The 22,301-nt window shown below is 57.2% G+C and overlaps 1 protein-coding gene across 1 annotated transcript; it reads right to left on the bottom strand.

The window, feature by feature from the left end:
* Positions 1–5,757: 5,757 nt before the first annotated feature.
* Clstn3 (calsyntenin 3) lies at positions 5,758–21,505 on the bottom strand. Its single transcript, XM_090325322.1, has 18 exons — positions 21,135–21,505; positions 19,449–19,571; positions 18,796–18,991; positions 18,233–18,441; positions 17,905–18,054; positions 17,493–17,678; positions 16,835–17,098; positions 15,751–15,863; positions 15,386–15,548; positions 14,753–14,803; positions 14,115–14,272; positions 13,811–13,959; positions 13,415–13,641; positions 12,753–12,923; positions 11,808–11,953; positions 11,340–11,475; positions 6,985–7,187; positions 5,758–6,579 (listed from the first exon to the last, which is right to left on the bottom strand). The coding sequence occupies exons 1-18, from the start codon at positions 21,196–21,198 to the stop codon at positions 6,442–6,444; spliced, it is 2,847 nt and encodes a 948-aa protein (XP_090181448.1). The 5' UTR covers positions 21,199–21,505; the 3' UTR covers positions 5,758–6,441.
* Between the last annotated feature and the right edge of the window lie 796 nt (positions 21,506–22,301).

The following is a 22,301-nucleotide window of genomic DNA, read 5'->3' as shown; positions in this document are numbered from 1 at the left end:
CGGGGCCGCGGGCGCTGCGCGCGCCGCCGCGCTGGGGCGGAAGCTGTGGACGGGAGGGGGCGTGGCCGCGTGACGTCGGCCAAGGGGGCGGAGCCTGGCGGCCTTGGACGGCCCCGCGCCTTAAAGGGGACGTGTGCGCCCGCTGCAGCCTCGCCTGGCCGAGCCTTGAAGGGGGGGAGAGGTGCGGGGCGGGGGGGTGGAGGGCATCCGGGGCTCGGCCTCCTCCCCTTCCAAGGCGACCCCCCCCCCCGATCCTCCAGGCTCTGCCAGCTGTCAAGGCTTCCTTGGGCTCGGGTGTCAAATCTCATGATCACTGGGAGGGGGGGTGGATGAGGGGGGGCGGAGGGGGGGCGGGTCAGGGTGCAGAAGGGCGGGAGGCGCTCAGAGATGCTGCTGGTCGATGAGCAGGTGTCAGAAACGGACCATCGTCCCAACCCAGGGTCAGGAGAAAGGTGTGGGGGGGGGGCAGAGCAGGTGCCCCCCCTCCTGCCTGCTCCTCCCCTGGAACAAGGTGGGTGCCCTGAGTCCTCAGGGGGCCAGCAGGGCAGGGGACAGCCTGCCCAGCCTCTTCTTCTCCCCCTGGCTCAGCCCTGAATGTCACCCCAGCTCCTCAGGAGGCCTGTGGTTCAAAGCCAGCCCAGGACCAGCCAAAAGAAAAACCAGAGGTGGAGCTGTGGCTCAAGGGGTAGAGCGCCAGCCTTGGGTGAGAAAGGGTCCAGGCCCTGAGTCCTACTGGGCGAAAAAGAAATTTAAAAAGAACAAATTGCACCCTTTAGGTATCTAGAGGCTCTAGGCTGCTCTCATAAGGAAGATACATAGGACTGAATAAATAAACCATAGCAGAGGAGGAGGGGGAGGAGGAGGGGGAGGAGGGGGGGGGGAGGAGGGGGGAGGAGGGGGGGGCTGGAGAAAGCTATATTTAAACCTTGGGATTTGAGAGAAATTTCAAAACATGTCCTAGACATAGAGGCCGAGTGTCAGTTTCATGCAAACCACACACACACAGCTTTCCTGTGTGCTCGGAGTTTAATAGCCAATTAGCAGTAATTCACTGTGTGTGTAGCACTGGGGAGAATGCTAATAATAATTAATGAGGTTTATAGAGTATTTATTAAAAGCCCAGGTGCTACACCATCCTCGTACGGTCGGTGAGCGGTTGTAAAGTCCACCCTTGTGAAAGAGTTTATGGAGCCCGACGCTGCTCTACAAATAAGATTTGCCTCCAATCAGACGCGAAGGAAATGGAAATCCAATCTGCTATACAAACCCCAGATCCTAACTCATTATAAAACACAATCTGCTGATCTTAGGGACTTGTTAATTACTTACACGAGACAACTTTCACCTAGGCCAAAGACTTTCTCACAGAACCCACCCACAGCTAACTGCATAATTGCTGGTTTAATCAGTTTCTGAATTTCAAATATTACTTTATAGTACATTCTCCTTTTTTTCTATTTGCTTTATTATTATTATTATTATTATTATTATTATTATTATGTGTTTGTGCCAATTCTGGAACTTAAACTCAGGGGTCTGGGACTGTTCCTGAGCTTTTTCACTCAAGACTGGCACTCTACCATTTGAACCACAGCTCCACTTCCGGCTTTTTGCTGGTTCTTTGGAAATCAAGAGTCTCATGGGCTTTTTCTACCCAATCCTCAGATCTCAGCCTCCTGAGTGAGTAGGATTACAGCCATTTTTAAATGTCAAAAAAAAAAAAAAAAAAAAGGTCAAGCTGTGGCTCAACGTGGAAGAGGAGAAGCCTGGAGCAAGCTAGCTTAGAGACAGCAACCAGACCCCTAGTTAAAGTACCAGGACTCACACACAAAAAATAAATAAATAAAAATAAATAATTTAAAAAAAAAACCTTGGCTTGTTGACTGTGTAAACAACCCTCAGGCCATCATTGATCTCTAACCTAGATAGTTTCAAGAGTCTCTGCTTTTAAACACTAGGCTATTCTTTCCCTTTCAGCAATAAAAGCATCCAGGCACAGGTGATTTAGGCTCACGCCTGTCCCCCCCTCCCCAGCTACTCAAGAGGCTGAGATCTGAGGATCACAGTTCAAAGCCAGCCTGGGTAACAAAGTCCCAGAAACATTTATCTCCAATTAACCACCAAGAAAAAAGAAAGAAGAGAGAGGGGATGGGGGGGAGAGCTGACCCTGGATCCCTGGCTCCAGTGGGAAAGCCTAGGGCAAAAATAAAGCTCTGAAACAGCACTCGAGCCCCAGGCAAGGCACAAAAATTAAAGCAAAGGTATTGGGGAGAAGGGGCAGTGACACCCCTACACACACACACACACACACACACACACAGTCTAGAGACTGATCCCTCCCTGTTCTCCCCTGGGGAATCAGGCTACAATTGATAATTGCTGATAAGAAAATTGCTAATTGCTACATGGCTCCTCCTCCTCCTCCTCTTCCTCCTCCTCCTCCTCCTCCTCCCCCCCTTGATAGGTGAAACTACTCAACCCAGCCTCCTGCAACCCAGCTGACTGGGCATGAGCTGTTACAAGTCCTTCTGTTCAAGGCTGGCACTCTACCACTTTGAGCCACAGAGTGACTTCTGGTTTTCTGGTGATCCTTTGGACTTAAGAGTCCCATGAACTTTCCTACCAGGACTGGCTTTGAACCGTGATCCTCAGATCTCAGCCTCACGGGAAGCTGGGATTATAGATATGTCCACCAGCACCCACGTTTTGTTTTTTTAATTAAGAAACCATAAAAGCATGTCTGCTTGTTCTCTGATTGATGTTTAACTCCACGGGACACAATTGCAATTCCTTTCTCAATCAGTTACGCTTACAAACTTGGTGGAAATTTCCATGAACTGTTTTAAGACTACAGTCATTTGTAGGCTTAATAGATACTTCTGATGAGTTGGGTTGTTTTTTTTTTTTTTAATTTCCTGATGACCTACATTTGTTACATGGTAAATCACTCTTAGAATCTAAGCAACAACACTTGCAAACGTCATTGCTTCATTCTTCATGTTCAGAGATTTGATTTGTCTTCAATATTCTAATACTGTTGACCAGTTTTGAATGGCAAGACTTGCAAGTCAAAAATCATCCGTCTAGGGCCGGGAGTTTGGCCTAGTGGTAGAGTGCTAGCCTAGCATGCACGAAGACCCGGGTTCGATTCCTTGGTACCACATACATAGAAAAAAGCCAGAAGTGGTGCTGAGGCTCAAGTGGTAGAGCTCTAGCCTTGAGAAAGTCCAAGGACAGTGCTCAGGCCCTGAGTTCAAGCCCAGGACTGGCAAAAAAAAAATCATCTGTCTAAAATACTGTGTACTTAAAGCTAGACACGTGGCAAGGTTAGATTGAACGGATTCATTCACACTGCTCACTTATTGTAGACTGCAAAATATTGAGATGGAAAGCCAGATGTTGACGGCTCACCCCTGTAACTGGAGCTACGCAGAAGGCTGAGATCTGAGGATCAAGGTTCAAAGCCAGTCCAGGCAGAAAAAGGCACGAGACTCTTATCTCCAACAAACCAGCAGACAGCTGGAAGCAGAGGTGTGGCTCAGGGGGGTAGAGCCCCAGTCTGGAGGGAGAAAGTTAAGGAAGAGCACCCAGGCACTGGTAGGCCCTAGTATTGGCAAAATAGAGAGAGAGGCTGGGAGTTTGGCCTAGTGGTAGAGTGCTAGCCTAACATGCACAAAGCCCTGGGTTCGATTCCTCGGTACAACATACTCAGAAAAATCGAGAGACAGCACTGTGGTTCAAGAGGTAGGGTATTTATCACGGTTGCTTTTTTTGGGGGGGGGCGGGGGAGTCTCTGGAACTGAGAATTAGACCCCCCCCACCTCAATCATGATCAATTTTAGAGATGGAGAAATCAAAGATTCAGGTACCAAGGCAAGAGGCAGATATAGCTGGATGTGGGCGGGGCTCTCTTCCTGATAAATATATTATATATTCACATATTTACACATAAGTATATGTATATTATCTACAAATATGTACACACCTATGGAAAAGTAAAGTATGCATAAATTAAATATGTGTATATATTGACAGATATGTACATATATATATACTTACACACACACACACACACACACACACATAGTTTTGGTTGCTTTTATTCCCCTGTACTCTCACTGGGCAGGGAATAGAAAAACTTGGGCAAGATTTCCACCTTCCTGACCTGACCTAACCAGGTCACAGAGACTCTGGCTCCTCCTGAAATCACACTCTGGCCTTGGATTTCCACACGGTCACGGGGGTGGAGAGGCAGAGAACAAATGTCTTGCTCATAACAGACTCTGGTTCTGGTTTGGTTTGGCATTCCTACGAATCAAGGCAAAGGTCTCCGAGCTCATGCTGGACAAGTATTCTGCCACCTAAGCCACACCCCCCAGTCACCCCACTTTTTTTTTTTAAATTTTTCCATTCTCTGGGGTTCAAATTCAGGGCCTCAATTTTGCTAAACAGGCTCTCTACCAGTTAAACCCCTATGACTGTCCTTGATATCATTACTTCTTTTAAAAAATTAAATTTATTTATTTGCCGGTCTTGGGGCTTGAACTCAGGGCCTGGGCGCTGTCCCTGAGCTCTTCTGCTCAAGGCTGGTGCTCTACCACTTGAGCCACGGTTCCATGGTCCACTTCTTGGCTGATTTTACTTTGGATGGGATGTTAGCAGTCAAGCCCAAAGGAATCAGAGTAAATTCCAGGCCCCCCCCCCCCAGTCCCAGGCCCCTGCCCCTCACCTCCTACCCAGAGGGTACAGAAGTAGATTTCTAGGTCTCCTTCTGGAAACCAAGGGAGAATTCACTTTGTTCTTGAACTTTGAGGACAGAGGTCTGCTTCAACACATTGCTCAACACATTGCTCTTTCCCTGGGGCGTAGCCCTTCCTCCGGGCACTTTTATTGAGCAGATAATTAAGTTTCACCAATAGCCTGGGGTGGCAGGAAGAAAAGAAAAAACAATAACTGTTGCCAGAGGGAAAGAAATTTGCTGTTTCTGCTTCAATTGGGAATAAATGACCTGAATAAAAAATTCTTGAAAGAACGGACAACAGATGGTCCCCCCAAAAAGGCTGGGGAAGTTCCAGAATCTTCCTAATTTCAAATCCAGCTCCCCAAGGCTGCAAGAGGCAAAACAAATCCCCTGAGCCTAAGAGGCACTGGGTTGGCAAGGAAAGTTCCAGATCCCTTTGTTTCTTATGCAAGGTGGTGAAGCATCTGTGCTAGTCCCTGGATTTCTCTTTTTTTCTCCAGTACTGAGACTCAAACTCAGGACCTGAAGTTAATGGTTGCTGTTATTTTTCATTCATGGCTGGAGTCTACCACTTGAGCCCCAGCTCCACTTGTGACTTTTTGCTGATCAAGAGTCTCATAGACTTTAGTGCCTGGCCTGGCCTTGAACTGAGATCCTCAGATCTCAGCCTCCTGAGTAGCTAGGATTTGTGTATTTTTTTTTCTTACCTTCTCAGTTGCATGGTGTCCTGGAGATTTCTTTTTTGCCAGTCCTGGGGTTTGAACGCAGGGCCTGGGCACTGTCCTTGGGCTTTCCTCAAGGCTAGCACTCTGCCACTTGAGTCACAACACCACTTCTATGTGTGTGGTACTGAGGAATCGAACCCAGGGCTTTGTGCATGCTAGGCGAGCACTCTACCATGAGGCCACACTCCTGGCCCCTGTCCTGGAGATTTTTTAAGGCAACCAGACCTGCCCCCTGCACCTCAGCCCATCTAAGGGTCCTTGGCCCCCCCAAAAAAAACCCAAATCCCTGAATCCCATAGAAAGGAGGTGACCAAGGATTTTATTTTATTTTATTTTTTAAAATTTTTTCTGATTGTTTTATTTGAAAACTCAAGGGTGTGTGTGTGTCCTCACTCTCCACACCCGACCCCTAACCCTCACCCAAGACATGACAGAGTCTCACACGCACGCGCGCGCACACACACACACACACACACGCACTCACACACCAGGCCATGAGCTGTTCACGAGTACACGAGGAGGGGGGGAGGGGAGGTTTACATTCACGATGACATTGAAAAAATATACATTATATATGATCAACCAGAGGCAGCTGGCTCTGGAAGAAGGGGATCCCGGGCTCTGGGACCCCCCCTGCCCCCCCAAGACTTGCAAAGGACAACACAGGAAAGTGCAAGAGGGAGAGGGCAGGGAGGGGGTCCCCCAGACTGAAGTGGAAATGGAGATTGAGCCTCTGCCCAGGCTGGGCTGTCCACGCTTCCATCTGTCCAGTCTGTGGCCAAGGGTTGATTGACAGGTGGCAGGAGGCGCTCAGGCCCTGTTTGCAGGGTGGCCAGCAGGGGGCAGTGTCCCCCCTTTTCTCTCTCTCTCTCTCTCTCTCTCTCTCTCTCTCTCTCTCTCTCTCTCTCTCTCTTGGGCTGGGCTCTGTCTGGGTGGGGCAGGGGGAGCAGCGTTCTCTCTGGGGTTGGGGTGACTTCAGTAGCGATGTGGGGGGCTCTCCATGATGCGTCTCTCGTCCCCCATGGGGGAGTCGGCTGCCTCTGAGTCACTGCTGTCTTCTTCTTCCTCTGGCCGGCCAGCAGCGACCCCGCCAGCCTGCCGGTTCTGATAGGACTGCAATGGGGAGGCCAGACCGGATATGAGAGAGAGGGGGGTGCCTGCACCCCAGAGCCTCCCCTGGCTCTCTCTCCACTGCCTCTCTGCTTCCTAGATTTCTGCCAAGACCTTGTGGGGTTCTGGTCTGTCTGTCTGTCCGTCTGTCTGGTTGGTGCCACTCCTGAGATTTGATCTCAGGGCACAGGGCTCTGTCCCCGAATCTTTGTGCTCAAGGCTGGCGCTCTACCGCTGGAGCCACAGCTCCACTTCTGGCTTTTTGGTGGTTCCTTGGACATCAGTCTCACCGGCTTTCTACTCTGGACTGGCCTCAAATGTCGATCCTCAGCTCTCAGCCTCCAGCGGGAGCCACAAAGTCCTTTTCTCCAGGGCCTGCCCCCCCTTCCTGCCCCCCCTGTTTCTCACCTCCATGGGGTTGACGATGATGGTGAGGGCAGAGTCGTCCCAGAAGAGGTCGGGGTCCTTGGGGTCACTGGAGGCCCCCGGGGGTCCACCGGCCCCCGACACCCGACAGTGGAGAGAGTGGATTCGAACCAGGCCCAGAACCACCATGAGAACCAGGAAGCTCACACACACCAAGATGATGAGGGTGGCGGCACTGGGGACCACTGTGGGAGAAAGACGGGGGGGCGTCAGAAAATGGGGGGCCCCCTGGGGGAGGCCAGCCAGGCTCAGGAAAAGAGACTTCAGTGTGGATGGTGGCCCCGAGCAGACAAAGTACCTGCCACACCAGCAGAGAAGCGGAGACTGCCAGGGAAATAGGAGGGTGGGGGACCCCACTCATGTTGGGGTTCAAAGGACACAGAGACAGCGAAAGGCCAGGCCACTCGGGGTCCCTCGGAAGAGGCAGCAACCCCATCTCCAACCCCTAAGCCTGACCCAAGCCAGGCGCCACGGCTCCCACCGACTGTCCCCGTGACTCAGGAGGCCGAGGGCTGAGGGCCGCAGGCTGAGGCCAGAACCCTAAGACTCGGATTGCCACCGAATCACCCAGAAAGCAAGGTGTGGCTCAAGTGGTAGAGTGCCAGCGTGGGTGAAAAGGCTAGGGGACAGAGCCCGGGCCCTGAGTTTAAGTCTGAGTGCCATTACTAGATAGAGAGACAGACAGACAGACAGATGGACAGACAGCCAGACAACCAGAACAGGCAGACAGACAGACAGGATAGAGAAAGAGACAGACAAATGATAGGTAGATAGATAGATAGATAGATAGATAGATAGACAGACGGACAGCCAGCCAGACAGCCAGAACAGGCAGGCAGACAGGATAGAGAAAGAGACAGACAGATGACAGACAGATAGATAGATAGATAGATAGATAGATAGATAGATAGATAGAGCAGGTAGACAGACAGACAGATAATAGACTGAGCAGGTAGACAGTCTAGAGAGACAGACATGATAGATAGATAAATAGATAGATGATAGACAGACAGATGGACAGACAGCCAGACTGCCAGAACAGGCAGGCAGACAGGATAGAGAAAGAGATAGACAGATGACAGATAGATAGATAGATAGACAGACAGACAGACAGACTGAGCAGGCAGACAGTCTAGAGAGAGAGAGACAGACAGACAGATGATAGATAAATAGGCAGACAGACAGACAGACAGAGCAGGTAGACAGACAGTCTAGAGAGAAAGACAGATGATAGACAGACAGACAGATAATAGACTGAGCAGGCAGATGGTCTAGAGAGACAGACAGACAGATGACAGACAGATAGATAGAGCAGGCCTACAGACAGACAGGATAGAGACAGATGGACAGACAGAGCCGGCAGGCAGACAGACCAACTGAGATGGACAGACATGATAGAGAAAGAGACAGACAGACAGACAGACAGGTGGACAGAGAAGGGTCGCCTGGCCACTGAGAAGTATGGCACCTGGAGGCAGGGGCGGGAGGCCGGGGGTTGGAGGCCGGAGGCCGCCCCCCTTCTTTTCCCTCCCTCCCTTCCTCCCTCCCCCTCCCTCCCTCACTCACCAGAGCTGGGGCGCCTGCGCACGGGTGCCTCCCTCCTCCTCCTGGCCGGGGGGCTCCTGGTGGGGGGCGGCCTGGGCTCCTTGGTGGGCGTTGTGGGGGGCTGGGCGTGGGGGACCCCGGGCCTCCAGGGAAGCTGGACGCGAATGGGCAGTGAGAGGTGGACGGGCGCGTGCACGTGGACCTTGGTGCTAATGGAGGCTAAGGCCACGTGCAGACACAGCGACGTGGCCAGCACCAGCGCGTGGACGCACAGCTGGGCGGCCGTGGCCAGGCCCCCCACGCGGGCCAGCCTGGTGCCCGTCCACACCCCGGCCTGCACCAGCCACCGGGCGGCCGGATCCCACAGCCACGGCCACCGGCTGAGCCTCAGCAGCTCCAGTGCCGCCCCGGCCAGCCGGGCCTGCAGGGCCAGCCAGCTGCCGACCAGCTGTGCGACCCAGGCCAGGCCCTGCAGGACCCCCAAGCCCAGGCCTGGCAGCACTCCCTGAGCCCCCACCCTCAGTGCTCGGACAAGCCCCAGCAAGCAGAGCAGGGGGCCCCAGCACAGTAAGTAGAGGCAGAGACCCCACAGGTGTACCCCCAACTCCAAAGCCCTCCTGGGCGCCTGCATCACCCCTCGCCACATCGTCAGAGGGGACCGAGCGTCGCCACGCACGCCTGTAGTCCCGGCTACTCAGGAGGCTGAGAGCTGAGGTTTGCGATTGGAGGTCTGAGAGACTCTTGTTTCCCCACACACACACACGATACATGAGCAAAAAGCCAGAAATGGAGGTGTGGCTCAAAGGGGAGAGCGCCAAAATGAACTCACACACACACACACACACACACACACACACACACACACACACACACAGGCAGAGAGCTAGCACGGGTCCTGAGTTCAAGGCCCGGCACCAGAACAAAAAGGAAACAAATAAAAAAGAAGGAAGCCCAAAACACCAATAGCTCACACTGGTAATCCCGGCGAGTCAGGAGGCTGGGCTCTGAGGATCCCAGTTCGAGACCAGTCCAGACACACCAGACAGGCAAGCTCTGGCACCCGCTCTCAGCCTGGCCCAAACAAACCTACATCCTGAGACACGCCAGCCCCAGAGGCCAGCAGAGACGAGCATCCAACACGGCGCCCTCTGCTCACACACCCTGCTGTGAACCCCCAATCCACCCTCTCTCACCAACCACAGACACACAGGCGCGCACAGGGCCACTGGCTGCAAGAATGCTGAGCCCTGGGCAGGGCCTGTGTAGGCAGGCCTGGATCCACGCATGTCTGAGACCTCCCCTCCGCAACTCCCTGCCAACTGAGCCTCTGTCCTGACCTGACCTGTTACCCACAAGGCTTGCGGGTGGGGACAGGACCTGCCAGATCACTTCGTGAGATTGGCCTCACCAGCATGGCGTAACTTGCCTAGGCACGGGATTAGACGAGACAAGACAGAACCCTCATCTCTCCCGCTGTGAACAATGCCAGTAGCGCAAGCCTGTAACCCCAGCGTGTAATAACAATGATTACAAACCTGTTACCTCTGTGCTGGGTACAGGATGACTGTTTCCCAGCTGTCCTTCTGAATTAGTACCATTATCCGTAATGATAAGTATTCTTTTCATTGTATTTCATCTAATATTATTTTTTTTTCTGTGTATGTGGTACTGGGGAATAGAACCCAGCGCATTCTGCACGCTAGGCAAAACACTCTACCATTAAGCCACCATCCCAGCCTTCTTTTCTTTCTTTTCTTCTCTTTTCAGGCTCATTCTGGGGCTCAGACTCAGGGCCTATCTTGCTTGCTTGACTGGTGCTACACTACTTGAGCCATGCTTCCAGTCCAGCTTTTTTTTGCTGTTTTAGCTGATTAACTGGAATCGCCTAGATTTTCCTGCCCAGGCTGGCCTCAAACCTGAGGAGCTGGGATTTTACAGGTGTGAGCTGGTGACCGTGAACTTTGTCCCCCTCGGCGGCTATGAACTACCTGGAGGAAAAGCTTTCACGGCCCTCACATCAAACTGGGTCAAAGGAAGCGATATCCCAGAGAGACAGAAATAAATGTACTTCTTAAATTGCTTTTATGCCAGTCCTGGGGTTTGAACTCAGGGCCTGGGCACTGTCCTTGGACCCTTTTTGCTCAAGGCTAGTGTTCTGCCACTTAAGACACAGCACCACTTCCAGCTTCTCCTGTCTATGTGGTGGTGAGGAATCGAACCCAGGGCTTTGTGCATGCTAGGCGAGCACTCTACCACGAGGCCCCAGTCCCGGCCTTTGCTAGTGAGTTTGGAGATGGTGTCTCAAGAATTTTTCTACCTGAACTGGCCAGGAACTGCGATGCTCTGGATTCCAGGCTCCTGGGTTAGGCTTTAGAAAATTCCAGCACAGACAGAACTACAGCTCCGACAGAATCAACTCTTTCCTTGCGGCCCAGGGCAGCCATTAGTCCATTCCTTCGTTTACATCCGTGTCATATGCCATAAATGCGTGCTTGGTAGGGTCTTTATGGCGACTCTGGGAGTCCTGAGCTCACTTTTAATTTGGGGGGACAGTGAGGGGGGGCTGGGGTGAACAGGAATCACAGAGATATCTACAACCCCACTGGTGGAAGAGGCTCTGGGAAGCACGCCTTCCAAGAACGCTTGTGGCACGGCCTGGATTTGAACTCGGGGCCTCCCATCTGTTTGGGGCAAGCGCTCTACCACTTGAGTCACGCCTCCCGTCCTGGTTTGGGCACTCCTCCAAGCGAACCCTCAAGCCCCGCCGCCCCCCAGCCGGTCAGGATACGTACTGGAGTTCCTGTGTGAGCTGGGCAGGCCGTGTCCAGCCATCTCGGGGGGAGGCTGGTGACCCCGGTGCAGAAACTGCTGGGAGCTGAGCACGTGGCTGGGGTGCGCGATGCGGTTCATGCTGTGCAAGACGTTTACCTGGGCGGAGGGAGGGCTCCGTGGGCTCCCCTGCTTCTCCACCTCCAGACCCCCGGGGTGTGGATGCACACATGCCAGCACTGGGGCTTGAACTCAGGGCCTTGCGCTGGCCCTGAGCGTTGGTGCTCAAGGCTGGCGCTCTATCACCTGGGCCATTCCTCCACTCCTGGCTTTTTGCTGGTTCATTGGAGATGGAGGGTGGTTGACTTTCCTGTCCTGGGTGGTGGTGGGGGGGTGGCTTTGCACCCCAGGTCCTCAGATCTCAGCCCCTCTGGTTCCACCACGGACTGGGGTTCCCACCCCCAATCCTGTGGGGAGGGCAGGTCTGTTACCTCCACCATGAACTCGTTGCTGGAGTAGCGGCCGTTCATCTCGGAGCAGGACAGGCGGAACTTCCTGGAGTACAGGGCGGCCCCGCGCTGCAGCCGGTACCGGGCCTGCCTCAGGACCTCCTCGTACACGCTGATGCTCTCCACGCCTTGGAGGGAACGGGGGGGGGGGGTGGACACGGCTCAGGACACTGCACACAGCCACCTCTCCAGCCTCAGCTCTGGGGAGCTGCAGAGAACAGCAGGCCTCGCCCGGCCACGCCCACCGCGAACTAGACCACGCCCACCGCCCTAAACCACGCCCACTCGCGCTGTAGTCCTGCTTATATTCCCATAGATGAACCACACAGCCACGCCCACCGCTCTACAGTTACATTCATGTTCCTTGGCCACGCCCACTGCTCGATTAGCCACGCCCACCGTCCCTTAGCCACGACCATTCTTCCCTTAGCCAGGCCCGCTCTTTGGCTACTCTCACTACTATAGCCATGCTCATTTTCCTTTAGCCACGCCCACGGCTCCCTAGCCACGCCCAGTGTCCTTTAATCCTGACCATTATTCATTAGGCACGCCCACTGTGTCAGTAGCCACGCCCACGAATACTCTGGTTCCTCCCGCTACTATAGCCAGGCCCATTTATTTAGCCACGCCCACGGCTCCTTTAGCCACGCCTACCGTTGCCTTACCCATGACCGTTATCCCATTAGCCACGCCCACGATCCCTTTATTACACTCACGGCTCCTATAGCCAGGCTCCTATTCCTTCAGCCACGCCCACGGCTCCTTTAGCCACGCCCACTACTCTATTCATTCCGCCACTGTGCCTTTAGATACATCGCTTTTTAAACCACGCCCACTCGGGCTTGGCCCCGCCCCCACGCGCTGGCCACGCCCCCGCATGCAGATACAGGCGCATGCGCACAGGCTCCGGGCGGGCCCCTCACTGACCCGCAATGGTGAGGTAGGCGGACGTGTTGGTGAGCTCCAGGCCTCGCTGCTGGGAGGACGCCATGTCCAAGAGCAGGCTTTCCCGCTCGGGGTCCAGGTCGTCGCCCACCAGGGAGATCTCACAGCCGTCCAGGTTGTGCACGATCTCATCCGACATGCGCGTGTCTGTCACTGGGCGGGGGGGGGGAGCGGGCATGGGCCCTCTGCGCATGCGCACTCCCTGGCCTTGGCCTGCTCCAGGCCTGTGCTCTACCAGTTCCAGGTGGGTCTTTTGGGGTGATCTGCCCCGCTGTCATCGACCCCCCTCCCTCTCCTGGGGTGTGGCTAGGGGGGGCCTCTGGGGAGGGCTGGGGTGTGTCCCCCCCATGCCAGCTGTCTGGTTGTCCTTGGCTTGCTTGCTTGTTGTTCAGGTCAGTACTGGGGGTCTCGGGCCCTCCACCACTTGAACCACGCCTCCGGCCCCTTTCCACCCAGCCTGGCCTGGACTGTGATCCTCCTGTGTTGTACCTCCTTGTGACTGGAGCCACAGGGTCCAGCCGTGGATGCCAGCTTTGTGCTTGGCCTGGCCTCCCATCCCCATCCTCGGACCTCCCCTCCCTCCCTGCCTCCCCTCCCCACCTCTCAGCCCACACATCCCAGAGCCTGGCAGTTCCCCGGCTTACCTGTGCCCTGCCAGCTCTCGTCTCTCTTGGCTTCCGCCTGGTGAGACACGGAGCAGGTGATCTGGAGGTCGGGGAACAGGAAGACCCCGTCGGGCTCTTCGAAGTCCACAGCCGGCCGGGCAAAATGGGCAGTGCCACTCAGCAAGATTTGGGGGGCATCGGGCTGCAGTACGACCACATAGCCCTCCACTTCTGGAATGGACACGCAAGACTCCTCGCTGAAGCACCTGGGGAGGGTGGGAGAGGAGGATCTGAGGGTCGCTGGTTCGAGGCGTGTGACTGATTCCTGAGAGATCAGAGGCTCCAGCACGGGCCTTGAACCACGATCCTTCACGACGACACGAGACACATCCGGCTAGATCTCTAGGTGAACAGGCACGGTGGGGGGGGGCTCACTTGACGGCTGTGCTAAGCCTCAGAGGCCTCACGCCGGGCGTGGCAAAGCGCAGAGTGTTCATGTAGTCCACGTGCTGCAGGGCGTGGTTGAACGTCTCCACGTCGTCGCCCTCCAGCGTGAGCAGGGACTGCGAGGGGTTCACATGGACCTGGGCCCCAGACAAGAGATGGGGTTCAGATGGTCATCTACCACCACCAGCAGCAGCAGCAGCCGAGGTGAGGATGGGGGGGGGACAGGGGGGAGGCCTGGGGCATGCTGGGAAGAAGGAGGGAAGGGGAAGGGGGGGGGGAGAGGCAAAAATACCTTCATGCCTTTCCCCAGGTTCTCGAAATCCCTATAATCCAGCCCCTCCCGGCATGCATAGAGACACTGGATGACGTCCCTGCTCTCCACGTGGCCTGGACGCACACCGAGCCCGGCCAGGTAGCCGTGAAAATAACGATGGACCGGCGAGGGGTCTCCTAGGGCAGGAACACAGGGGCAGGGGGTGGGGGGGTGAGAGAGGAGGCAGAGGAGGCAGGGATGGAGGCCCTCCAGGGGGAAGAGGATATGCAGGAGAGGCCTGGGATGGACAGATGGGTGCAGGCCGGACGGCCGAGCCTGGCTGCTCACGCCTGTAGTCCCAGCCAGGTGAAGAGGTCACAGAATTCAAAGCCAAGCCCCCCGGGGTGGGGTGAAAACCAAAAGCTGATGGCCAACGAACCAGCCAAAAGCCTCAAGTGGAGCCGTGACTCAAGTGGTAAAGCGCCAGCCAGCCTTGAGCAAACGCAGCTCAGGCCCTGAGTTCGAGACCCACCCTCCTTCAAAATAAATCAATCTCATCAGCCACGCACAGGCTGGGCCGGCTGGGCTGTGTCCCTTGTGGTCTGTGAAGCAGAGGCTGGGAAGGATCTGGGGGGCTGAGGGGATCCCCGGATCTCCGCTTCTTACACACGCGATACCTGGGGTGGCCTCTGTTGAGTTGTCTCCTTTCTCCTTCTTGTTCTTCTCCTCTGCAATCCCCCCCCAAAATAAAATGAAATCGTTGTGAGCTCAGGACTGTGGGGACAAAAACATAAGCAGTGTCCCCCCTCGTGTGTGTGTGTGTGTGTGTGTGCTCACGCCTGTCACCCCAGCTACTCAGGAGGCTGAGATCTGAGGATGGGGTTCAAAGCCAGCCCAGGGCAAGAAAGTCCAGGAGACTCTGATCTCCAATGAACCAGCAAAATGACACATGTGGAAGTGTGGCTCAAGCCGCAGAGTGCCAGCCTTGAGTGGAAAAGCTCAGGGACAGGGCCCAGGCCCCGGGGTTCAAGCCCCAGGACCCATACACACACACACACACACACAGCAGATGGGGTTCCGAAAGCGTCCCTATCCTGTCCCCCAGCAGGGGAGAAAGCGGCTGGAGTGACCAAGAGAGACTCCAGGGATTTACGAGGGAGAAAGTCCTCGAGTCCAAGGCCATGACCTGCCTCGGGCCCTGCCCTGTCTGCCAGGAGACGCTGCCTCAGCTGCACAGAGAGGCTGCCACTGCTCACCCCCTCACCACCCGAACCACCCCCGGGATCTCCTTCTCCGGGGCGAGGGCCCACCTGCCCAGCAGGCCCCGATCATGAGTGCCGGGTCTCTCCGCGGCGGGTGGATGAAGCCGTTGTCATGTATGAGCGCGGGGTCGAAGGAGATGCCATCTGCGTACAGGGTGACAGTGGGGAACTCCAGATTCAGAGCGTAGTGGTGCCACTCGTCGTCACAGACCTGGGGGTGCAGACGGGACCCCTGTTATTTCCCTCCAGGAAAGCAAGCCCAGCCCTGCCCTCCGCTCCCTGGGGAAGAAGGGAAGGGTCTAGGCCTGCTCTGCTCAGGAAATCACATCCGGTCATCACATCGGGAGGCTGGGAGCGGAGGATCGCGGTTCGAGGCCAGCACCAAGTACTAAGCACTAAGCACCCAGCCTCACCTGCTCCAACTTCCAAAGGAACTTGACGGGGCGGGCGCTGTCGAGCAGAGGCCAGTAGAGGAAAGCGATTCTGCAGCCGTGGACGGTCAGTGAGTAGTGAGAGAAGCCGTCCTCTGGGGAGACAGTGTGGGGCCAGGGGTCAGGGGTCAGAGGGCAAGTCCAGGACCTGAGGCGGGAGCAAGTTCAAAGCCACAATAGGAAGCCCAGCAGGAAAGTTCCTGAGACTCGCATCTCCAAGGAACCAGCCTGGCACCACCAGCCTTGAGTGAGGAGAAAGCTCAGGGACGGCGCCCGGGCCCTGAGTTCAAGCCCCAGGCCTGGCCCCCAAAGAAAAACAGAATTCATTCGACTAAGGGAGTCAGAAGGCCTTGTCTCAGTCTGCTTCTCTGGCAAGATGGACGGTTGCCATGGCAACTGTCTGCCTGGGGGCGGGGCTAGGACCTCCTGGGGGCGGGGCCAGGCCTCCAGGATGGGGCTGGGACCTCTTGGGGCGTGGCCATGCTTCTGGGGGCGGGGCCAGGCCTCCAGGACAGGACTAGGACCTCTTGGGGAGGGGCCAGACATCCTGAGAGCGGAGCTAGGACCTCTTGGGGGCGGGGATAGGACCTCCTGGGGCGGGGCCAGGCGTCCCGGGGGCGGGGCCAGGCCTCCAGCATGGGACTAGGACCTCTTGGGGTGGGGCCAGGCCTCCTGGGGCGGGGCCAGGCATCCCGGGGGCCGGGCCGGGCCTCCCGGGGGCGGGGCCAGGGCCTCTTGGGGCGGGCCCATGCCTCCTGGGGAGGGGCCAGGCGTCCTGGGGCGTGGCCAGGCGTCCTGGGGGCGGGGCCAGGGCCTCTTGGGGCGGGCCCATGCCTCCTGGGGAGGGGCCAGGCGTCCTGGGGCGGGGCCGGGCGTCCTGGGGGCGGGGCCAGGGCCTCTTGGGGCGAGCCCAGGCCTCCTGGGGCGGGGCCAGGCGTCCTGGGGCGGGCCCATGCATCCTGGGGCGGGGCCAGGCGTCCCGGGGGCGGGGCCAGGCCTCCCGGGGGCGGGGCCAGGCCTCCCGGGGCCCTGCCGGGGGCGGAGCGGAACGGGCAGCCCCGCTCACCGTTCTGGACCGTGTGGCACAGGATGGTCTCCTCCTCCTTCTTGCCCTTGCCCGCGGAGACGCCGTGCTTCATCCAGAAGGACAGGGTGAAGTGGTCGCTGAGGCCGTCGGGGGCCGCGCCGCCCACCGGCACCTGCACGGCCTGGGAGCCGTTGAACCAGTAGATGAGGCTGCTGTCCTGGCTGTACTGCACCGACAGGCCGGCCGTCCAGTTGGCGCTGGGGCCCGGCATGGGCAGCAGGTCCACCTCGCCCGTGGCCGCCCCTGGGGAGGGGGGACACGCGGGAGGGGGGGTCAGCTGACGGGCTGACCCGGCGTCTGAGGTCGGAGGATCGGGGTTCAAAGCCAGCCTGGCAGGAAAGTCCAGGAGACTCTGATCTCCCAGGAACAAAGCAAAAAGCCGGAAGTGGAGCTGTGGCTCCGATGGTGGAGCGCCAGCCTTGAGCTGGAGAAGCGCTCGGGCCCTGAGTTCAAACCCCAGGACAGAGAGAAGGCGAGCCACCGACTCCCACCGCACTGCCCACGTCAGGATCCGGCCACGGGGGAGGCCGGAGAGCAGAGGATCGCAGGTGGAGGCCCAGCCCGGGAGTCCTGCGGGTCATGGAGTCCCCTGCGGGCCTGGGGTGGGGACGGTCGGGGAAGTTGAGGCTCAACGCACCGCACAGCTTCCTCAGCGCCCGCTCTGAGTAGTTGTCCCGGTCGCAGCCTTTGCCCACGTGGCTGGTCTGCAGCTCAATCGAGGCCTGGATATTCCACAGCGGCTCGTCGCAAGTCTCCAGGCGGATACCAGGAAACAAGGCCAAGCTCCCCGTTCCCGGGGTGTATTCGATCCGCTTGTTCCAGCCTGCCCCGGTGGAGACAGACAGAGGACAGACAGACAGACAGACAGACAGACAGACAGACAGACAGACAGGACGCAAGAGAAGAACTCAGCCAGAGCCGGAAGCCCAGGTCTGTCACCCCAGCCACACAGAGGAGGCTGGAGGCCGGAGGATCCCCGGGCCAGGCCGGTCTCCGGGAGGCTCGGATCTCCCATGAAGCCTGGGGGGGGGGGTGGGTAGAGTCCTCACCTTGCCAGCTGGGCTTGCAGGTGGGCTTCACCTGAATCTCCACCTCCGCGTCGTCAGCCGCCCTCTTCTTCCCGCAGTCATACGCTGTCACCGTGAACTTGTACAGCTTCTCACCGCTGTACTGCAGCTTCTCTGTGTTTTCAATGTTTCCTGGGGGGCGGGGGGGGGGAGGTAGGGAGGGGAGGGGGACAGACCGGGTCAGACACAAGTACAGAGAGAGAGAGGACAGAGCCCCGCTGCACACGCCTGTAATCCCAGCTTCTCAGCCGGTTGAAATAGGAGGATCGCGGTCCCAGGGGGTGGTGGTACCCGAGATGGCCGTGCTCACCGTCATTGTCGATCAGAAAGGGGGTGTTGGGTGTGAGGATCTCGTAGTAGCAGATCTGACTGTACTGGGGAGAGCAGTCACCATCGATGGCCTCCACCCGCAGAATCCGGTCATACAGCTTTCCCTCCGTCACCGACGCCCGGTACAAGCGGTCCACGAATACGGGGGCAAACTCGTTCACGTCGTTGACTCGCACATGCACCGTGGCCCTGGACGTCCCGAGGGACCAGAGAGATCAGGCAGAGAGCCCTCGAACCGCCCCATCCCCACAGCCAGTGAACCCCAGCTACTCAGGAGGCTGAGATGTGAGGATCGAGGTTCAAAGCCAGCCCAGGATGGGCTTATCTGCTATGAACCAGCAAAAAGAAAAATCTGGAAGTAGAGGCGTGGTTCAGGAGGTTGAGCTCCTTAGAATCTGCTGGAGCCTAAAGTGGCTCAAGTTGGCAGAGAGCTAGCCTGGAGTGTCAAAGCTCAGGGACAGTGCCCAGGCCTTGAGTTCAGGCCCCAGGATTGGCACAACACCCCCCCTAACACACGCACGCACGCACGCACGCCTGCCTCACTTGTGGGACTTCTTGGTGTTGGCACCGTCGGGGCCCTCGCCGCAGTCATAGGCCTGAATGGTGAACGTGTGTTCCTTCTGGACCTCGCAGTCCACGGGTCCCTTAGCCCGGATTAACCCTTCGCCCGTGGCCTTATCCAGGATCACAGCCTCGAAAGGGACTCCAGAGCCGTGGAGCCGGAAGCCACAAATCTCGCCTGGTGGGGGGGAAGAAGGATTGGTGGAGGGGGTGAGAGGAGTGAGCCCCCATCCCGCCCTCCTGCCTCCCCATCCATGGGGGGCTTCCAGCTGTACCCCCCCCCAGATTCCCACTCTTCTGCACTCTCACAGACCAAATTGCATGTTTTGTTTCATTCTTGTGCCGGCCCTGGGGCTCGAACTCAGGGCCTTGGCGATGCTTGGTTGTTTTTTTTTTTCTTCTTGTAAATCAAGGCTTGGTGCTCTACCACTTGAGCCACAACTCCACTGCCTGCTTTTTGTTTTCCGCTGCTTCCTTGGAGATAAACCTCTCATAGACTTCTCTGCCCCAGGGCTGGCTTCGAACTGTGAGTCACGGAAAGCGTGTGGTCTCTTGTCTGCCCAGTACTCAGGGCCCCCTCCTTCTTCCTTTCCTGGCCCCCCCACACCCTCCTGACACCCCCAATCCCAGATTACCTGCATAGCGCAGAGGGGCATCTTTGTCCAGGGCAAAGAGCGGCGGGTTCAATAACACTGTGTTGTCATTTTCCATGACGATGCCTTGGTACTCAGCCTCGATCCACGGCTTGTGTTTGTTTGCTGGGCCCCCCCGGGAGACAGCAGAGAAACTGAGCCTTTGAGAACCCCCTCCCCACGCCCCAACCACACAGCCGGGCGCGGGGCTCACGCCTGCCATTCCAGCTGACTCAGGAGGCTGAGATAGGAGGATGGCAGTTCAAAGTCGGCCCGGCAGGAAAGTCCGGGAGACTCTCATCTCCAAGGAACCAGCAAAAAGCCAGACGTGGAGCCGTGGCTCAAGTAGTAGAGCGCCAGCCTTGTGTGGAGAAAGCTCAGGGACAGAGCCCGGGCCCTGAGTTCAAGTCTCAGAGCTGAGACACACATTGTTGTTTTTTTAAATTCTAGAAGCTTCCTGAGCTCCTGATCGGAGTCCTGATCTCAGGGAAACTGAGTCACCAGAAGACAACCTCTTCACCCCCATTTTCCATCTCTCCTCTCACAGCCCCCACAATCTTTCTTATGAGCCTCATACACCACCCGAACAGCTGGGTCAAGTGCCACAAGATGACAGGCGGGGGGACAGACAGACAGACCGACAGACAGGAATGAAGATGACAAAGTCTGGTTTCTCTGTGTGTGTGTCTTTCTCTGCTCTCCCTGTTTCTCTGTCTCTGTCTCTCTTCCTCCTCCTCCTCCTCCTCCTCCTCCTCCTCCTCCTCCTCCTCCTTCTCCTCCAGTCCCGGGTCTTGAACTCGGGGCCTGCAGGCTGTTCCCTGAGCTGTTTCACTCATGGCTCACACCCTCGACCACTGGAGCCCCAGCTCCTCTTCTGGCTTTGTGGGGGGGCGGGGGGTTCGCTAGAAATTGGAGTCTCTTGGGCTTTTCTGCCCTAGGCTGACTTTGAACTGGGATCCTCAGAGCCCAGCCTCCGGCATGGCTGGGGAGACAGGTGCCCGCTTTTCCCCCTCTCCCTCTCCTCCTCTGCCCCTTCCCCTCTCCCCTGGGCATTCAGCACCCCCATTTCTACCCTTCCCTGCCTTTGCCCCTCCCTCCCACCTACCTGAGGCCTCTAGCCCCCAACCCTCCCCTCCCCTCTCCTCTCCCTCCGGCCTCACCCAATCTGCCACTGGGAACCTGCAGCCTGGGTGGCAGACACTCACACGCGTGTGCACACACACACACACACACACACACACACACGCGAGCGCGCGCACGCGCAAGCACAGCCAGACGTGACCCGAATGACAAGCTGACACCGCAGCATCCCCCCAGAAATCAGATGGACCACGCCACACCCCAGGGGTGGAAAAAAATAGGGGGGACCCCCCCCGAGAGACATGGCTCACCCCTCAAGGACAAGTCTGCCATGTCTACCAGCAGGGCACGACTGGAGAGGGGGACAAACATGACCCTGGGGGGGGTGGAGGATAACAGAAGGGGGACCCCCCAGAGGTGAAAGTGGGGAGCAGAGAAGGGCAGACCCCAGCCAGGAGAGGGAGAGGGGAGGACGGAGGGTCAGAGAAAGGAGGCCATCTTGGCCAAGTCACACATCCCCAGCCTCTCCACCACCCCCCCCCGGGGCCACAGACACCTCAACCCCTGACCCCTCCATTCAGAGCCCCCCCAAACCCCCAACTCGCTCACCTTTGTTCCCAGAGCTGAGCAGAAGCAAAGAGAGCAGCAAGAAAGACTGCAGCAAGACTGCCATGGCGCTGACAGGAATTGGGGGACCCCGGCCTGGAGCCCCTGCGTGACCCCCCCACCCTGGGACAGGGGACTCCGGCCTGGAGATGCTGTGTGTCCCCCTGGAAATCCTCAGGCCAAAAGGGCTTTGCACAAATGGGGGGGCAGACAGCAAGAAGCACCCACCACTATGCTAGAGACCCCCCCACAAGCAGGCCCCAACTTGGGGGGTTGAGGTGGGGGATTTGGGGTCCCTTATATCCTCTCCTCTGGAACCCAGCGTCCTCTCTCTCCCTTTCCCTCTCCCTCTCTCTCTCTCCTCGCTCTCTCTCTCTCTCTCTCTCTCTCTCCTCTCACTCCCACCCCAGCTCTGTTACTGCAGAATGACGTCAGCACAGCCAAGTCCTGATGGACAGGGCTGAGAGCCAATCAGAAGCCGGGAGACGCCAGGTGCTGCAGGGTGGGCGGGAGTTCACAGGGCTGGGGGGGGAGGGCAGAAGGGGGGGCTTTCCCTCCTTCCTTTGCCTGTAATTTGGGGGAGCAGTGGAACTGCGGGGGCTGGAGAGGAAGCTGGGAAGCCACAGAGGAGAGGCTGGGAAATCAGAGGGACGTGAAGGATGGAGAGGGAAAGCAGGATGTGGGGTTGGAGGCCTGGAAGGGGGAGGGGGCTGAGCCATCCCCCCCCCAATTCTGCATTAACCTCCTTATTTTTATTTTTCCAGACCCTTCCATCAGCTGGTTCCTGCTGTTGTGCCTTCTGGAAACTTCGAAGTAAAACCTTCCATCTGTCAGGAGAGGCAAACAAATCGGGGTGGGGGGGGGCTCCAGGTCTTTTGGGGGGGGGCTGAGATCTGAGGAATTGGGGTTCAAAACCAGCCCCAGCAGAACAAGGCTGGGAGAGTCTCTTTGCCAGTGATCCACCCAAAAGCTGGATGGGGAGATGCGGCTAGAGCCGTGCAACGCCAGCCTTGAGCAACACTAAAACTAAATCAAGAGAGGCCAAAGAATCAGGAGCCTGGTCGTGGGTTCAAGCCTCAGGATTGATGGGGGGGGAGATGGAAGGAAGGGAAGAAGGGAGGGAGGGGGAGGGAGAGGAAAGATGGATGGAAGGAGGGGAGAGAGAGAAGA

This window comes from Megascapheus bottae, chromosome 37 (genome assembly GCF_031878675.1).
Source record: "Megascapheus bottae isolate mThoBot1 chromosome 37, mThoBot2.hap1, whole genome shotgun sequence".
NCBI lineage: Eukaryota > Metazoa > Chordata > Mammalia > Rodentia > Geomyidae > Megascapheus > Megascapheus bottae.
Note: the sequence above shows the minus strand (reverse complement) of the source record. Positions and strands in the feature narration are given on the sequence as shown.